This window comes from Pyrgilauda ruficollis, unplaced genomic scaffold, assembly GCF_017590135.1.
Source record: "Pyrgilauda ruficollis isolate IOZ18807 unplaced genomic scaffold, ASM1759013v1 scaffold29, whole genome shotgun sequence".
Lineage (NCBI taxonomy): Eukaryota > Metazoa > Chordata > Aves > Passeriformes > Passeridae > Pyrgilauda > Pyrgilauda ruficollis.
In genome coordinates, this window is record NW_024524266.1 from 84,022 (window position 1) to 103,820 (window position 19,799).

A 19,799-nucleotide genomic window follows, 5' to 3' on the forward strand; every position below is an offset into this window, starting at 1 on the left:
TTTAAACAACAACAAAATGCAACTATTATGCAAATATTACAAGTTTGCAAATATGACCTTTATGACACATCCAAACATGGCAATACTGAGTCAAGGGAGCTAATTTTAGCTATACAAATACTCAAAACACAATTATAAGTTAAGACCAATTTTCACTCTATTGGTTTTTGTTCAAGCTTTCACGACTAAAGCATTTTCCTCTGTTGTTAAAAGCATGATAATGATTATTTCTGTTGCTTATGAGGTGCTCTGCTTTCTCTAGAGAAACTATTTTTAGACATAATCATACATTATTTGTGGTATCTTCATTGGTTACTTTTTCTGTTCCACTTAATTTCTATAAATAGGACATGTGAAACAAAAGAACAGCAACAATAGACTTGCAGGACATGTCCTAAAAGCAGAAGTCTGGACTAGGATTTTCAGGAAGTTCCCAGACCACCACCGATTGTCAAGGGCAAATAGAGCCATCCTGCCTGGTGACTGCCTATTAATTTTCAGTTTCTAGAACAGTCATCTGTGGTTATCTTGGGTGGAGATGACTCTGCCCTGAGCTCTTAGAATCAGTTCTTCACTGATTTTTCATTGCTGTTTCCCTGCTGGGCTACTTGAACACACATATACCTTCAAATGCTCCTCAACTACTTTTCCTTATCAGAACCCTGCTGCTCAAAAGAGTTTAGGGCAGAGTGACCTGAAATGCTAAACATAAGAAATTCTGTAAATTTCAGCTTTAACACCACATGACTTAAAGAAGTTGCTCTCTATATTGCAACTTTATGGGTGGAACTTGATGATCTTGAAGGTCTCTTCCAACCTAGTGATTCTGTGATTAACTACATGACCACCAAGGGAAGACAGGTCACTCTAGCCAAAGCAACTGCTGCTTTAAAATGAGCACTTGTCAGAGAAATTTACAAAATGGTATATGAAATAAAGTAAAAATCCTACATATTAATTGTGTTTATACTAAATATTAGAAATAGTGAGTTCACTTTTTAAAGTGTCCTTTATTTCTTAATGAAGCTAACACAGCAGGAAATTATTGTTTTCCTTTAATCAGAATCATTCTTCCTCATTTTTCTTCACCTCTGCAAAAGCAGGATTACACAGTTCATAAAATTAGCTGTGTAAAATGTGATTTTCTTCTCTTCACCCAAAAATAAATCAAGCCACAGAACTTAGGGGAGGAGATAAAAAGTTTAGGAAGATAAGAGGGGTTTTATTGTTGATTTTAATTTTAGTGAGAGGGAAAACATTCAAGTGAAAAGTACTGAAAAATTTCACTTCTCTTATCCTTTTTGAAACAGGTTTAAGGCAAAAAATTCAGACATCTTATTAAAACTAATTCATATAATAATCTTCCAGCACCTCAGAATTATATACACCAGATTACCAAAAAAGACAGAGATGAATATTTGAGTGCTACAACTCATGCAAGTAATTCAGCACATACAGAGTAGTTTTTAAAAATAATTACTGCAATTTTAATCACCATACAAAAAATTAGTAATTTAACAGCAATATTTTAATAAATTCAGGTCAGTTGGTACAGTGACTACATCTAACTACCTCAGTCCTAACCTCTGGAAAATCACCTCTTTTGCATTCCCCTCTAGTTCAGAGTCCAGAAATTCCAGCTACAGCTGTTGAACAGCCTCAGCTGATCTGCTTGACAAGTTCTGCCCACAGAGGCACAAACAAGCCTGCTCTCCTACTTCTAATCTTACACAGGGATGCACTGCACAAGTGGAATTTAATAGTTTTATGTGTTTTTAAGACAATCAAGTACCCGAGAGCATTATGAGCATTTTCTTAGTCTAATCTTAGCCTTGTTATTTTTTTTTTAAACATACATTTCTGAAAGTATAACAAATCCCCTTATTTTTGTTTAAAAAATCTGAGCACTGTTCTGACTATGAAAATATCAGATTGAATGGATCTAGGGAAAGATGCCTTTACCCATGACAGGGCAGGGACAGCCTAGATGATCTTTAAAGGTTCCTGCCAACACAATCCATTCTGTGATTCTATGAAAATGCTGAAATACATTTGGCATCATTACTCTATGAAATATTAAACAAATGTCACTTGAGTGCCAACTTTTGTTTTTTTGTTTATTGCAAAGAGCAGAAGAGAAAACATCAGTCCTTAAGTGGGTGCAATCAGTCTGCAGACATATTACCTGAAATGATTCCCAAGAATTCCTTGATGCTTGTCTTATAACATGAAGCTGTGAGAGGATTATATGTAACATTCTACAACTGAGAGGATTGTTACTTTCCAGGCTACAAATGGAAGGACCATAGAAGTAAAGAGGACTGAAGCTTATTTCAGCAATTAAATAAAATAAAAACACCACACCACTTTAAATTAAGCAGATCTGTTTCCATGCGACTTCTGTGAGTATTCATGAATGGAAAACTTTGTTATTATCTGACTTATACATGACTTTGGCAGCCTATTCACATGAAAATTCTTTAATAGATTTAGTGTAAAACAAAACAAATTGCCATCATAAAATGGAAATTTTTCAGTGGATAAACCTTGAAAATGCTAGCTGTGTTAGGTGGAGCTCTTCTAGACAGATCTACGAGCCTTGGTCTAAGGTCTGTTTTTACAACAGTGACAGCCCCGTGTTTTGGAGAAACACACATTTTAAAAACATTGAATCGTACTAGCTCCACAGTCCACAGCAAAGTGACTTAACTGTGCTTAGAAAATAACATTTCACGTTCCCAGCTTTTGAACACAATTAACACCAGCAATATCACCAATTGCTAAAATTGTGTGTACCCAGAGCATCATGATCTTATGGATGAAAACAGTAGAGAAAATAACCATGGGAAACTAGCTGCACTATTGTGAGATGGGATTGGTAAAATTTCCCTTAGAGTTCCAGTGATTTAGCACTTATTCTTTATATTCTGCTACATCTAACTTTTCCCATCACAATTGCTATGTCTTCTGCATTTGTTTTCTTTTTTATTAAGCAGGTTGGGTGATAGAGAAGTGCTAACCCAAGAGAATTGAACAGCATTTTCAGAAATTCTAATCAAGAGGCATGTTAGTAACTTGGTATCTGAAAACAATCTCAAATGAGACATAATTAGTATTCTTTTCAACTTAAAAAAGCATTGACTTGGAAAATGACAAAACTTGCATATTGTACATCTGCTAAAAACCACACACAAGGGCACAGGCAGACACAAACACAGAGAAAAGGGTCATTCCCCACAACCCTGTAGAAAACATGCTAGTTGTGTGGGGTTTTGTATGGGCAGCAAAGTTTGCCAGCAGCAAAGAAATTGCTTAGCCTTACTTCCAGGAAGGATGAGTAAGAGATTATTTTGTAATGTTTCCCTTACTAGTCTGCTCCTGTTTGCATTAAAAAAAAAAAGTATTCTCAAAAGTACTCTGACCACCCCCACAAAAAGGAAGTAAGTAGCAGGATAGAATTAGATGACAGAGCAAAGAGTCTTCTGGCCTGATTCTATAATACAAGTGAAATAGCATTTGGACTATAAGAAAAAATATGACCTCTCTGTTGATCAGTGTGCACACACAAGATCCCAGAGCATCAGCCTTGTTGAATGGCTCAGATCTACAACTTTAGTTCAAAAGATGCTGCCAAAAAATTGCAGTTCTGTCAAAAGTGAAGTCCTCATGTGACTGAGAGAAGGGCTTACTTCAGATTTTTTTTTTACTATTGTAGTGGTTCAGCTATTCTGCTTGTGCATTTCTGATAAGGAGTTTCTCCTTTCTGCTTGCATAATATACTTAACTGGAGAATTCAGTATTTGAAATTACATGTAGACTTCAATGAGGGACTGGATAAAAGCTTCTCTGCATATCCTTTGCAAAGAAAAACAGATTCAGGAGGAAATTATTAAAATGTTCTTTCCTTGAAAGGAGAAGTTTTACTTGCATAACTTCACAAGCTGCATTTTGCTCAGGCTGATCAGCAGCAAATATAACAGCTTAAAAATTGGATTGCAATACATAAATTTGAATCTGAACATATTTGAACTGGAAATCTCTTAGCCAAGGATTCATTTTTTCCCTTTATCTATTCCCTTACTACATTTTTTTGCTTTGATTTTTTTAAATCTCTATAGACAGCAGGTTTAGCACAGCAAATAAAAAACATTACTTAAGCTTACACCTGTGCAAGGCAAAGGCTGCTAAGCAATACCTCTTCCACTGTCCATACACAACATAGATACTGTCCATATTATATCAGCAACAAAATAAGGCTGATATTTTTAGCTAACTGTCACAATGTATGTGGTAAAGGATCCACTCAGAAATTCTCAAATGTAATTTTACAGACTGAGCAGCCAGAGCTACTTCAATGGGAACAGTCTGACCAGTGAGGAGCGGTCAGGTCATTCCCACAGATGAGAGCAAGAACACATCCGAGAAAATAAACTCAGACAAAGTGAGATACTTACTATTTACAATGATAAAGGTATGAGCATATAGGTGTATATTTATAAATCAAAGGTATAAGCATTTTGAAAGCTAGTACCAATGTTAAATTCTTCAATGGGAGGAAAAACAACAAGGAATCAATAGACGAAAATGCAAATAGCATGAACTCATATTTGTATTTCCTTTAATGGAAACACTTTGAAGTTGTTCAATGTATAAATAGGCATTCAAAGGAAAGGGAGTTAAATTAACTAGCTCAGCACTCATGGTGGCCAAGAGTCTCATTTGCACATCACATAGCTTGAATGATTTAGGATGCATATCAACATACACAGGTCTGTATGCTCTTCTCCATCTACATTTATTTTAACACATCTGCACACTGTGGTGGCAGACAGACACAAGGCTGGGTGGGGAGAAAAGTCACACAGCAATCATGGGAAGAGAAGATACTTATGAAAGAAAACATATAACATGAATGAAAGACTGTGAGGAATACACAAAGGATACATTTTCCAGAGACTTTCAAATGGACCTTACACTGTCCTTCATGGGATAAAAAACAAAAATAAAACAAAAAAAAAGGCAGAAGACCCCTTTAAATGTGGAAGAAAAAGTGGTTGCACTAATAGTAACTAAAGAAAGCAAAGGTAAAAAAGGTGAAACACTGAACCGTGTAGATGCAGCACTTAGTATAGCCTAGCAACAACAAAAGTAATAATTTTAGCGCAGATAAGGACCTTGCTCCACAGAAAGAGAAAACTCCAGGGTAAAATGTAAACAACCGTGCCTGAGGTAAAATATTAACTTCAGGGTTCATAAACTTTCTGTGTAATTACAAGCCTCATCCACAGCTTGCCCCACCATCATATTTAAGCTGAACACGACTGCATACTCAGTGCCGAGCAAGAGCCAGTCTGCAGGAGCAGTGAGCACCTTGATTTCATTGCACTTTGAGATCTTTACTGACAAACTGAAGCATTAGTGGAAGTTTTCACTTATTGTTTCATTTCAAGTCTAATTTGGGTGTTCCTGCAGCATTCCCATTACAATCCAGCACAATGAGAGACACAAGTAAGAAGTGACCTTGATGTAGACCAAGCAGCTCGGGAAGGGATAAAGCCTCTAGGACAAGAAGCAGACTGGGTTTCATTCCCTATTAAGCAAGTGTCCCATGAGACCTAGATACATCCTATTAGAGAAACTAAAGCAATTCTCAAGTACACGTTGAATTGCTGTTAAAAAGCCAACAATTAAAATCAGAAATTTATCTAAAACATTCTGCAATACCTGCAAACATGCTATTTTGCCAAAGGCATTAGTAATCTATGGACTTTCATTTTAATGAGTTTTCTGCCATGGACTTAGATTCTATTCTCAAGGCAACAGTAATAAGCAAAAAAGTCCCATTCACACACTGGGAATGTCTTAAGTGGCCTTAGAGCAAAGCCCCTCTTAAGCTCAACTCTAACAACAAATTGCACATAAATCAAGTATCAAAACATTGGCTCTGTTCCTTCATACACAGAACCTGTAAAACCACTATTTGGTACAGCACAGAGAATGAACCATCAACAAACATCCTGCAGAAGAACATTAGGATAAAAAAACCCCCCTGAATTCCAAAGTGAAGTGAAAATGCCTAACACTCAAGTTGCCCAAGAATAATAAAATACAACAAAATCTAGAAACAGTAACGCAGCTGACTTATTCCTTGAGGAAAATAAAACAAAATTCTAATTGACAAGAGTGTGAATAGATAGAAGAAAATAGAATAAGGAATGGCTGCTCTTACTAAGCTCCACTGCCAAGTGGATTTATTGACTGCTGAAGACACTTGTGGATTTGTGAACTCAACAACTCATCCACCACAGTCACCAGTTTTCCCCCTCACTTCAGAGGGGCAAAATACAAACCCTACTTGTAGTTTCATAGATAGGCTGATTCTTGAATAACACTCTTATTGGACATTTTCTGCCCATGGATAAGAATGAGCTTGGAAAGTCAAAAAATAAATTCCCAGAGAAGAATTGTAGCTTAAACACTATAATCTCAAATGAAGTATGAACAGCCAATTTTATAAAAAATATCTTATTTTCCAAGTGCTACCACCACCCCACAGAAAACACAGTCACTGCTGAAGATCCACAGTTCAGCTTGTGTAGCAGAAATAAATCATAATTAATAGTTGATTATGAGTGTAACAAGATTCAGTGAGCTCTTGCCAAGTAAAGCATTACATTGTTTCATTCCCCTGTTTCTCTGGATCTGATGCAGGATGGGATTCAGAGGGAGAGGGAACAGTCATAGAGTCCAGCTGTAGCTCAGAGAAGTAAATTTCCTTTGTGCTGAAGGATGCAGGGCAGCTCTGCAAAGCCACTGATGCTCTCCCTTTTTGTGTATTGGAGGGAGGGCAAACAGGGCCATAATTCCAGCAAGTTCACAGCTGCACACCTGCAAGAGCTTTTATGGGCGGAAGACACGAGAACAAACTCAGAAGCTTATCAGATACCTTCTTCCACTCAGCCTGATCAGTGAGCAGAGGCACCATCTCCTTTGCCCATTATCAGCCAGCCACAGGCTCAGTGCGGAGATGGACCAAGCTCAGCAGCCAACACTGCATGGCACAAACACTGCTCCCATCACCAACAGGTGGCCCAGGGGCAGAGACTCTCTGTGCTGTGTGCAAGTAGCTGTGCTGCTTTTGGAGACAGCCTTATACCCAAAAGCAGGCTCCTTTGCAGAAGGCAGTCAGTGATACCAAGTCAAAAATCATGCCCAGAACTCGATGCTGCACTTGTCTGAGCGCAGCACTGATGCTGTTGTGCTTTGGTCACAACCAAGGTGTCAGCCTGGGCTTCAGTATCAAACACGACAGCAGAGCCTGTGGCAGCTGGGGCTGTGAGCTGAGGACTCCAAGACCACAGCAACCACCAGAGCATCCATGCTGCAATCTCCAGTTAACTGGAAAACTACCTGCAATTTTAAAATTTCTATTATACTTTAAAAAAATCTTTTAATAAATCCTTAAATAACAAGTCTTAGTAGCCTGAATTTTGAGTTACTCATTGATTTCTCATATAAGAGTCCTCGGAGATGGTGAAAGGACAGCAGGCTGTACCGTGCATCTAAGCAATGTGTATAAGAGGGAACACCATAGTCTTACCTGACAGATAAGCAAACTGCTTCTTTAATTGGTCCTGAATATCTGCAGCATAGAGGGGAATGATATCCTGATGCATGATTTCATCTGTGAAGAGAAAAAAAATTGCATTGCAAAGTCATTTTAAGCAAAATTTCACAGCACACATTTAAAAAAAATCCCTAAACCACAAAACTCAGAAAACTGTCTAACTTCTGAAAAAAACATGAAAATCTTTGGAGTCTTTCACGTGTTTGCCAAGGGCACACTTTTCTTTGAATAGCACACATATAAAAGAGGAATTTACATTTACTGACATTTAGAACCAGTAGAGAACTGCCACTGAACAAAACACTGTAGAACTAATATTCCTCAGGAATGATGTTAAACAGTGGGACTTCTACATATTAAATTCAATTTTTATTAAAATCCTCTATCAAACAAAACCAAGAAACTTATGATTTCTCTAGCCTGTCATCTATATTCAAATACCCCAAGAAAACAGCATTAAATAAGATAGATAGAACTGGCTTGGAAATACATCCTCCCCTTGAAAGCACACACACACACACTTTACCTCCACCCTGAAAAGCAATGCTTAAGCTTTTATCTCAGCCCTTCCCCTTCAGCTTAGTGACAACCACTCTGCTTTCCCAACCCTTGGTTTTCTGCCCCAGTGTTTCAGCAGAGGCATTTCCCACAGCATGTTTCCAGAGGTCAAGCAGAAGCCCGAGTTTCGCTAATTGTGACAAATACTGCATGACAGAATTGCTTAATTAATAAACTAAGATCTCATTTTTTACAAGGAAACAAGAAGTTTTACTCTTTTGCAATTCCTAAAAAATATTAGCCTCATTGAATAGTACAGAAGAGACAACATAGCTTTTTCTTTAATTGGTTATGAACATTTCTTTTAGTCTGACATTGTACTGACATTGAAGTTTTGGGTTTTAATGCACATTGAAAGAATGAATGTCATGTGAATTGAATGCCATGAAGATAGGTTTTGACACTCAGAGCTGTGAATGTGCACAGGAAAAGTAAGTAAAAACCTAAAACTGATGTAAGGATAAGTGTCACCTGCACTGAAGTATGAGCTGAAGTAGAGCTCTGGTCCTCAAGGACGTGCTGTCACAGGGCTTTCAATGCTAGATCGTGAGCAGACAGACACTTCTAGGAGCAATTCTTACATATGTAAAATTCTGAGAACTGCAATTATTTGAGAATAGCAAAAAAGCCACTTTCAGTTACTTCTTCCAGATAAGCAAGAACTTATACTGTGAAACAGAACTTCTCTGTTCTCTGTGGTCCCGTTGGGCAGAGGAAGACCCATGACTACTTTCAAGGTCACGCACTGATCAGAGCTATTTTCCTGCATCCGGCAAACTGCTGCCTGATCAGAAGACCTCTGCATACCATGCTGTCAAATCCATAAGTGGATACTTTTAACTGTCAAGTCATATTTCACCCAGACCCTCAGTTATGTCACCATTTCAATGTTTTCAACAGAACACTCAATACAGATGTTTCAAAACTCCCATCTCAGATGGCCAAGTAATTTCCAGAAGAGGAATACCCCACTTCCCCAAAGGAAAAGGGATTTTAGAGTTTATTTTTGCTGTCTGTGCCTTATGATACAAGGAGACCTCCTGCAGCAGTGTTTTAAAAACTACCCAGCCCTGATTCTGCAAACCAATACATGCAGGTGGACCCATTAACCTGAATATAAACTCTTACAGGATTAATGCAAATTTTTTGGTGGGAGATAGGAAAATAACATCATCAGTCTATAAAATGCCATCCTGGCTCAAGTCACAGGCAGACATAATTTTCATTGCTGCATAGCATGGCATGTAGTAAAATAGTTGAATTTTGCATATGTAAGTAAATACATGACACACTACACTCTTGGAGGCAGGACATTCCCAAGGAAGAAAAACTATTTATGTATCATTACATAAGGATCACTATTTCCCCATGTAGCCCTGAGATGAATCCCACTGTGCCAGGTGAATACCCAAGTCTAGATTTGATTGCTCCAGTGTTCCCTCTGATAGAAGCAGCAGCTTTTGCCACCCGCACAGGTCAGCCCCAGAGCACTGGTCAGCCCCACAGCACTGGTCAAATATAGCTTCACTGAAATGACAATCTCTTCCTCCCGCCTGGTTTTAAACTCAGTTTTAACTCCAGTGTGAGAGCCTGCTTGTTTGCAACTGGAGGAGCAGCACAGTGTCCACTGACAGACACCAAACTCCTCTTCCTGCTGCACTCCCCTCTACCAAAGCCATCTCATCTTGCTCTTGCTGATTCGGTTTCAAGACATACTTCTAAAGCCAAGTATGCACTAAGATAGGGCTGATTTTCAATAATTTGAAACAACCAAGATAAAAAATAGCAACACAAAAAAAGTGCAAGGAAATTCAACTCTTGGAATTGCCAAACAGGTCACATCCAGCAGCTCGACAGGGTACACTTGAACCCAGTACTACCACAGATTTAGCCAGAAATCCCTCTTCAGTATGTTTTCCTTCAGAGGAGATGCAATTGTAAAGACTCATTGCTCTGCACCATTTCTGTGACTTTTAGCATCCCTCTGGAAAAGAGAGTTCATCACAGTTTGTTTGGGGTTCAATATGATTTCACTTCAAGGTTATCCATCATTACTTCAATATGCTATTTCTTTAAAAGGATAGGTCAACAAAAGGCTCACATGCTAAATAGACTGTGAGAGCACACACTCCTTACTCTCATGGCCTTTGGGGAAAATATTTTCTTGGAAATATTCTTTAAATAGAGAACCTGCCACCTGCTACATTCTTTAGTGACCATTTCAATTTTTGTAAAGCTAATTAAGTGCACATTAAAATACAGAATTACTGAAAATCTGCTCACTGTTTTGTAAGGAATTTTTATAGGATCAAATTCCACTTGTACTTGAATAGATGAAGATTCACACAGCCCATTATCTTCCCTGTTCTATGTTTTCTGCTTTACATAGTATTTCCAACACAGAGACCTAAGAGTCTGTCTGTCTTACCGGTCCCAAAATTCAAAAATTCATTGCTGAAAAAAGTTGTTCATATCAAAACATGCTTGAATATCCTGTCTTTCCTGAGGAGCTCACTTAAGAAGCTTAAAAGAAAGCCCCTGGGAATAACAGTACATCTGGTATTGTAGGTAATAATAAACAGTAAAATAAGGGTCTTTAAAGTTAGTACTGCTTTTTTATTACTATTTTTCAAACTCCAACACATAAAATAGCTGGGAATGTACAAAGATTTTTTTTAAGCTGACAACTGGAGGTTCTTTAAAAAAATCCTCACATTAGCTAGCATTCAAATTATAAGAGAGGGCAGAAGCGTCATCTTACTAACATAAAGGAATCAGTTAAATATATGGTTGTTATTACAAAAAGCCTTGCTCACAAAAAATGTGAACCACAATCTTGCAGATATATAATCTTCTAATTAAATTTAAATCTTGCTTTGATAGTCCTGTCTCAATGATAAAGGACGATGGCTTAGAGGGACTTGACCCCATCTCACCAGAAGCACCTGACTGCATTTCAGATGAAGCAGGATGACAGACTTAAGCACGAGGGCACAAAGATAACTCGTGCTTGAATTACCTGGTGCCAGCAAGCCCTGAAGAGCTTGGGATCTGAGAAAAAAAATCAATGTCACTGCAGTCAAGAATTTCCCTTATTGATAAAAAGCTCCTCTTTCTTTTCTGATCAAACTAAAACTCATCATCATTTGTTGTTTGTCTCACATGCTAAAGTAAACCCATTTTCACAGAAGACAAAATTTGAGTGGACTCTGAACTGACTGCACCCACATTACACAAAAGGAAGTCTCCCAACATGACTTGTGAGCCTCCTGTAACCAGTTAAATGAAATTCCCAGCAAGCCAGCTGGAATTACACCACCCTTTGAGTGGTTCTGCAGGAAATTCTACGGCCATTACTTTATACTGACTTGAAAGCCCATCTATTTGTACACATCCGGACACAGTTACGCCTTTCAGCACAGATCCCAGGAGCACATCTGAAATCAAATGACAAATAATTTTTCTTCCTCCTCTTTCTTTCTGAGTCTGCAAAATTTTAATGAAAACTTGTCTACAGCTTCTCTATGAAATCCATGCCTTAAATTCAAGAAACATTGTATTTTCCTTAACCAGTTTTGCTTTGCTTCTCCTCTGGAACAGCTTACCCACCCAAAGAGTTGAATGCCTTTTATGAAGGGGGTCTTCATTTGAAAAATCTCTTCATTAAACCACCCTTCCATCTGGTAATTAGAAATGCAAGATAATGACTTTCAGAACAGTCCCTTCATCTCTCTCAGCCCCAAGGCAAATCATTCATTTCCTCATTCCTCCCTCTTCATCTTCACCTCCCGACCACCACTACTAACAGTCAGCTCCTTTGTGAAGCCCCCCCAAGCAGGGAAGAACCAGAGCAGCAGAGCTGGTGCACAGAAGCCCCCTTCTACTCTAAGCCACCTAAAACTAATGAGCTGCTCAAAATGCCAAGTGAGCTTTCCAGCTTTAAAACTGAATTTTAAAAATCATTGCTGATTAGTGACAATGCCTGCAAGCTCACTGCTTGGTATGCTCAGGCACAACAGCTGCAGATGAGGCTCCTCAGGTCCTCATGCTATTTATAGCCACACTGGGCTGATGACAGGAATTTCTGCAAGTGTTCATAAACTAAGATTTCAAATCTCACCATTTCAAAATCCCTTTAGGAAAAGTTCATTTTGATTTCATTTGACTACATCATCATTAAAGTGATGGACCAGGAAAAGTGAGCAAATAAATTCAGATATTTTCATGCAAAACACAGTTGTCTGTTAAAGTATAGTTGGGAAGGAAATTATCACCAGAGCAAAACCATCCTTTTGCAACTTGCTTGTTTCTGGTGAGCTAAAACATCCTAAGCAAGCAGAAAATGCAAGTTCTTTGCTTCTACCATCATCTAGCTGACACAAAGAAATATAGAACAGACTAGTGCTCCAAACAGCTTCATATGATATTAAGTGTCCAATCAACATTTTTAGTTATATAGTTACATAAGAATTTTACTTTTAAGAGCTTTACAGACTACAGCTAAGCTCTATCTCCCATTTCCTCTGCTACTTAGAAAAGACTATTTCCTCTCAAAAGCCCTGGTATGTAAAGCAGATCCTTAAGGTGAGATACCTTTACTTTTAAGAGAATCAATGCTTTATGCAAGATCCACTTCCACAGCATTGCTAAAATCAGTACATTTTCTAAGACTGACTGGCCTATTGTCACAATATGCAAAGAACAGCACTACTATATACCCAGTGCTCCAACAGGCTAGGATGGAATCCCATGCATCTTCAGTGTTAAGTGTGGTAATCACATATCCTCTGAACAGAGAGAGAAACATAGCTCTCCCAGGATTTTCCTGGGAAGCTGTGGGAAAGCTCAGAGAAAAGAATGAAAAACAATTCTTATCTTCACTTGCTGCACCTGTTGTTGTGCACATGTGGAATGTGTTATGGAGATTTGTTTACCAAAGGGTGATTTCTTAATTGGCCACTGGTGGTGGTGTTTGGATTTGATTGACCAGACTGGTCAAAGCTGTATTGGACTGTCTGCAAGGGCGATGGGTTTTTTCTTAATAGTATAATATAGTATAGTATAGTACAATAAAGAAATTGATCAGCCTTCTGCAATCATGGAATCAATGCTAACTATTCCCTGTTTAGGGGCCCGCTACAATAGTTAAGGATCTATTTAAGTCAAGACTTGGAAGTGGTACTGCCAAAGAAAATCTAAAATTTTAGGAACAATATTCCCTGTTTTATAAGCCCAGGCACAGTGGACACAGGCACTTACTCCTTGGGCAGTGTTTTAAGTGCCTAGTGCATCAGAAAATCTGACAGATCCATCACAAAGTCCAGAAATTATATTTCTGCAGCATTGCTCATATTTCCTAAATTTTGGTGATAATTAAATTATTTCATTGAAATGAAACTATATAATTCTGCTTCATTGATCATACCTGAAGAACACCACAAGACACACCAATTAATCCTTAAAGGCTACAACTCCAGAATTTAAATATGAGAGGCAGAAACTTGTCATGGGTTAAAGAACGAAAAGTAAAACCCAACATCTTTGTACAGAAACCTACCGAACTCCCTACTTTACTCAGGTAATTTTTGCTTTCTGCAATCACAATATCCACCTATTTCTTCTTTGAGATCACAGAGTTGGGGATTTGGCACAAGACTACCTACAAAACTATGAGAATGCTGGTTTGGTTTCAGGTAGGGAGATTAAACACTGATCCTTCCTTTAGAAAAAAAAGAAGTTTTGAGGTATGCAGCAAATGCAATGCTCTTGGCTTGGCCCAAAATGGCAGGAGGTGTAACAGTTCCCATTTTCTTGAGTCGAATTTTTAAATACCTGCTCAAAAGCACACTTTGAGAGCCAACCAAGGTTCTGGTTTCTTTCAAACTCTAATATTATTGGATTTGACTGCTTATTATACATGCCAAAGTATTTTTTTCTCTTTCTTCTTCCACCTCCCCTTTTATGAAAGGCAACAAAGTTCTTCACCTTATTTTGCCAAAAATAACATCCCCTCAAAGCACAAACATGAGAGGAAATACAATACCCTCCCTTTCATGTATAATAGATGCATTCGCAGGATACTATGAGTGCTAAATACTACAGCTTCTTCCTCCTCTGCTTCATCAGTCACACCAACTTGGCAGACTGCTCTGTAGCCCACAACTTGTCAGGGATCACCTTTAAGTTTGGATATGGCTTACAAGAGAGACTAAACACTAGCTAATCTGTAACCAGAAGAAAAACGTGTAATAATTAGAAAGTCAATCTAGGGATCAAACCCAAACTCTAGTATTTCTTTGTTCTTGAAGAAAATACAAAGTAAGACAAAAGGGGACAGGGATGTGCATTGCAATTTTGCAAGACGTGTTACCAGTCACAGCATCTAATCTGTTTTAGCAGGCTTTTGCTGTGCACGCGCTCAAGCGCGCCCATTCTGTTTTGGTGAGAAAGACATTCTTTGTGCTATTTCAAGTCACAACTACTATTCTCTTTCCAAACCGAGAAGTAAGTGGAACTCAGAATCATGCCACATAGCCATACTATAGCCTAAACTTGTATTAAGCACAAAATGGGCTTAGGGATAAAGCAGCATCAGTGCCAGGTGTACCTACTACTCAAATGTATAATTAACCTCATGCGTATGGCATGCTCTTACTATTGCAACAACAATATTGCTCTCTTCTTTCCAGGATGTCCTGAAGGAAGCCAAGCCTGCTGGTAAACGCTTTTCTGTTCTTGCAGGATAGTTTCAGACTGCTAGGAACCACACTTAAATATTGCCAAAACTGCAGCATTGTTAACTCCCCACTACTGCAAATCATGCTGAGTGTACAGAATAAAACTACGTCTAAAATATTAGATGTACTTACTCACCTACAAGCAGCAGATTTTGCAAAAAGCAAAGATTTTGTTTTCTAAATGGAGAAATAGTAGATAAAGACTGAGCAGTAGAGAATGTTCTCCTAGCCAGGACTCAAGTGATAAGAAGGGAAATGACCCAGATGTGTCTCACTCAGTACTTTAGCAAGCAAGCCTCTATGGAATAACAAAGACATTGGATTTTGCCAACTGCATTTTAGTAAGATTTAATGCCCTGAGAAAATTATTACAGGAATTTTGCTTTCTAAATACTAAAGCTCTGCAAAGAAGTGGAAGTCTTCCAAACAGAGAAAATGGAAAGATCAGCTCTGAGCAGAAGAGCCACATGCAAGCTAAAGGACCCATCTTCAGTGAGCCTTAAAAACTAATGATGCAATCACTCAGCTTATACACATATGCTGAAGTAGACATGTTTCAGAGAATTAAACTGGAGGTTTGTCTCCACCAAAACCACCTGATTTCAACTCTTCTTCTTCAGAAAAATATGTATCTCAAAGCAGGCCCCAAAGCTTTAACTGAAAAGTCAACACACACAGGACCACCTGTATGAATATGAATACCTGATAATTCTACTACACAGAATGCTTTTTTTCTGTGCTGTTTTGGAAGCATGGTAGGATTTTAAACATTGAGTGATTTTTGTTTGTTCAAAAAACAAAACCGAAACACTTTTATAAAGCAGCAAAGCGGTAAAATCTTATTGTTTATTGTACACATCTATTCTGGAGATAAATTACAGCAATGCTAACAATTGTGAGGTTGCACAGAATGGGTTGGGTTGGTAGAGATCTTCAAAGATTATCTGGTTCCAACCACACTGCTGTAGGCAGGGACACCCTCTACTGGACCAGGCTGCTCAAGGCCCCTTCCAGCCTGGCCTTGAACACTTCCAGGGAGGGGCATCCACGACTTCTCTGGGCAACCTGTTGCAGTGTCTCACCATCCTCATTGTAAAAATCATTTTCTTCTGTATGCCCAATCCAAGCCTATCCTCTTTCAATTTAAAACTGGTGCTCCTTTTCCAGTCATTGCAGGGCTTGGTAATAAGGTCTTTCTTGAGTATCATAATTTCAGCAACACAGAGGATGGTGAGAATAACTTCCAAGAAACAAATATATTATTTTATGGTACACACAAATACAGTTTTTCATGTAACTATACATCTATAAACTAATGTTTTGAAAGGGAATGTGTGAGTGTGAGAGAGAAAGAAGGACTAAGTGTTCACTAAGAGGCTTGTTTAGAGCTGTGTACTAGTTTTCAGCTAAAACATTTACTTGTAAACTTCCTAGTATCTGGGACTCTGATTACAGATTACTTATGAAGAAGAGGTTGCTAAATTCATAACCCAGTTGGCTGCCCCACCTTACCACACAGATGACAGAGTTGTTAATGCAGAGCTCTTGAACTACTGTGGCTTACTGTCTAATGCCATGAAAAAGATGAAACACATCATGCCTCTCTAAAGCACAAGAAACATGCACTACTTCAGGTAGTTCAGAGGCAGGACATGGACACAGCTCAGTATCTTCCACAGGCAGCTACAGACTCATTTAGGGCAATACAGTCACTCTTGCTGAGACCTTTCCTTCACTTACATTTTCACCCTTCTGCCGACTGTAGGCACAAGAAATACTCCATACAAAGCTCAGGAGGAAGAGGAAAAAACAGTGCCAGGGAACCGTTGTGGGACAACCATTCTGCCCACTTCGAGCAGAATGTTCCAACAGTTCTCCAGAAAGGAATGATGTCTGGCACACTGAACATGCCCACAAGAAGTGGTGGCAGTCAACAGATGAGAATCAAGCCTTGGCAGTTGCTAACAAAAGCCCTGCTCACTTATTTCTCAAGCCTTAATCAAATACAGATGAAAACACCAAATTTTAAACTTGGCAATTTACACAAGCAGTCCTGGCATGATTACATAGGCACCACCATGATTTGACACAAAACACTCCCTGGTTCTACATTCACTGTCTCCTACAGTAATCAGTGGTTTCCTAAATCCACCCCTCCCCTCTCAGGGATGCAGATGAGGATGCAATAAAGAACAAAATTTACTTAGGCTGATTACTCCACCCTTTCCATCTGATTATCCTCATCTTTCTTAAACCTTTCATTCATTTCTCCCAAGCAGCATGACTTTTAGTATTACCCCTGGTAGCATTAAGCACTGCTTGAGAAGCAGAGCACTCAGACTCACGTGTTGATAATTAATTGATTATTGATTATAAGTTGATAATTAATAATACTAATTAAAGATTAGTAAGAAGATCCACCCTTTAGTTAGAAGACCCAACCTTTACATACCTGTTTTATTTAAATCTGATATTTCAAAAGCAACAGTATTAGACACCACTCCATGGGTTCGGAGCTCTGTCTCCTCTGCAATAGTCATGCACACCAAAAGCAGAAAACAGAACTGGGAATGTAGACTCAGGCACCAGAATAAGGACGCAATTTTTGCTTGTTCCTGTTCCACAAAACACGCTTTCATTTTGCAGTGGACTGTGGCTGCACTATTAACAGCAAATAATATCTCTACTATTTCATTATCTCTTAACAGAAACAACATTTCTATAGAAAGCTCTGACTGAAGGAATTAAAGAAATAATTCATTTCAGATCAACCCGCCTGTACTAACAACTAGGGGATGCCAAACTGTATCCTGTGAAAGAAACATTGCTTTTTCTCTGCCTCCAATAGGGATCAGGAGAAATTATGTATCTGATAGTCACACAAAATGCCGTGAATTGAAAATTATAACACACTGTAAACCAGAAACAGCAGGACAGCTCTCTGCAACAGCAAATTCTCCCTGCAAGCTTTAGCAGCTGTTCCGATCACCATAATCACGGCATGAATGAATCCTGAGCAAAGTACCTTCCATGTAAAATACAGGAATAGAGTTTGTGGATACATATGGTGTACTGAGAGATACATCTGCAAATAAAATGATACATTGCAAATTTACACAAGGACTGAACACACACACACACACACCAATAAATTATATTTATACACTAATGCACACAAGCAGAATACAACTTTTGCCTTTGTACTGAAACACATCCCATTTTCCTCAGTAGGATAACGTTATCTGCCAAAGTTCCTGCCTGACCTGCAATCAAGCAACTAAGAAAATTTAAAATACTAGACACACCTGTGCATTTCTTCAGAAGCAGCCACAATTCAGCAATATCTTTGTAGAGCAAGGAGATCAGGCTTAAGGTCATGTTGCTTTTAATTGATTTAGAGCAAAATAGTTCCGTGGACAGTGACCTATTTATCTGTGCACTCATCCTCAGTGCAAAATGAGAGCGCAAAACTCCATCTTTCACTCGAAGCCAAGCCACTGGGGGCACAATGCCTGTCTTCAAATTACATGCAGAGTAAGTGTGCCTGTCAGCTGGCTCAGAGTTCCTCAGAAGGGCTTGCTGGCTACCACTTCTTTCCTGCATAAAGCGCTGGCACGCATTAGATGCAAGCTGTTTGCTTCAAATATGAACACATGCACTGTTCAAACATTATCAGAGTAAGAATGCATTAAAAAATTAATCCTAAGTGTGCCTTGTCGAAAAAAAACATCTCTTTAAAAGCTCTAGTACTAACAAACAATGGTACAGTAAAACTAGTATTATCATATTTTTCTACCACCCACCCCTACTCCATGCAGGGAAATTAATTGCCCTTTTACCAATCAACCTTTGGCTAGAAAGCTCCCCAGAAATACAGTCAGCTGTTCCTGTTGGTAAGGGAATTCTCACCCACATGTCTTTGGTGGAACTGAAATGGGGTGTTTTCCTTGGTGGGAAACCCAACAAACACCTGTTTCCTATGAAGGAGCCTACCCAAAGCAGCAGGAGCTGACAAAAAGGCATTCTACTAATGTGACTTTGCAAGTGGAAATACACTGAAATCTTACGAATAAGATACTGAAAAATAAGGCAACAAATGACAAAATAAACTAGAACAGAAGTATTCCATATGATCTTTCAGACATGAATGCTGAGTGGACTTGCCTTACTTGATCCTTTAAAGTAATTGCCCAGTGACAGACTACCTGTTAATTAATACACTTGAGATTAGTTATCAGCCATTCAGACTCACTAGTACTAAGAGTGAGCCAAGGAGCACGAGTGACAGCAACAGCCATATGAAAACAAAAGGATTGTTTTTCTTCACTTCACAGTGTTATAAGAGTCCTCTCCCAACAAGAGAGGTCAAGGAAAGAGGACAGCGAGGATAAAAAGCTTGAATTGATGGTTACATCTGTTCACAAAATCCCATTTGCAGATGGGAAAAAGCTCCATTTCTGCATTGGCACTCCCAGCCACCAACCAATCCCATAAAAGCAAACCAAAACAAACCCAGGTCACTCACAGACCACACTAGAGGTTATTTTCTGAAACACCCCACATCTGTGTTCCCACCACTCATCTGCCATGGGGCAGGAACTGTTGATAATCCCACACTAGTGAGATGTATTCTAACAAATCTACCATCTATACAAGCAGCTCTATTCAGTGCATGACATTAGTATGCGACTGTATAATCATAGTAATTTATTTTCAGTGCTGCTGTTTCATTTTGGGGTCATTGGGTTTTGTAGCAAGCCAAAACACAAGACTTTTTTAAGCAATATCAGATGTTTTTAAATAAAGGTAGATTTAAAAGAAGTGACACTCCTTAGAAATATTTTACTGAACTTATTCTGTACTTACTTTACTTATTC

The 19,799-nt window shown here is 38.6% G+C and overlaps 1 protein-coding gene across 3 annotated transcripts in view; it reads right to left on the minus strand.

Moving 5' to 3' along the window:
* The window catches only part of MCF2L (MCF.2 cell line derived transforming sequence like), a 122,996-nt gene that overhangs the window by 59,242 nt on the left and 43,955 nt on the right, over nucleotides 1-19,799 (minus strand). For all 3 annotated transcript variants that reach the window (XM_041472395.1, XM_041472394.1, XM_041472399.1), the window contains one exon: nucleotides 7,601-7,684. In XM_041472395.1, the coding sequence (XP_041328329.1) occupies nucleotides 7,601-7,684 (84 nt within the window). Of the gene's footprint in view, nucleotides 1-7,600; nucleotides 7,685-19,799 lie in introns of those variants that run through there.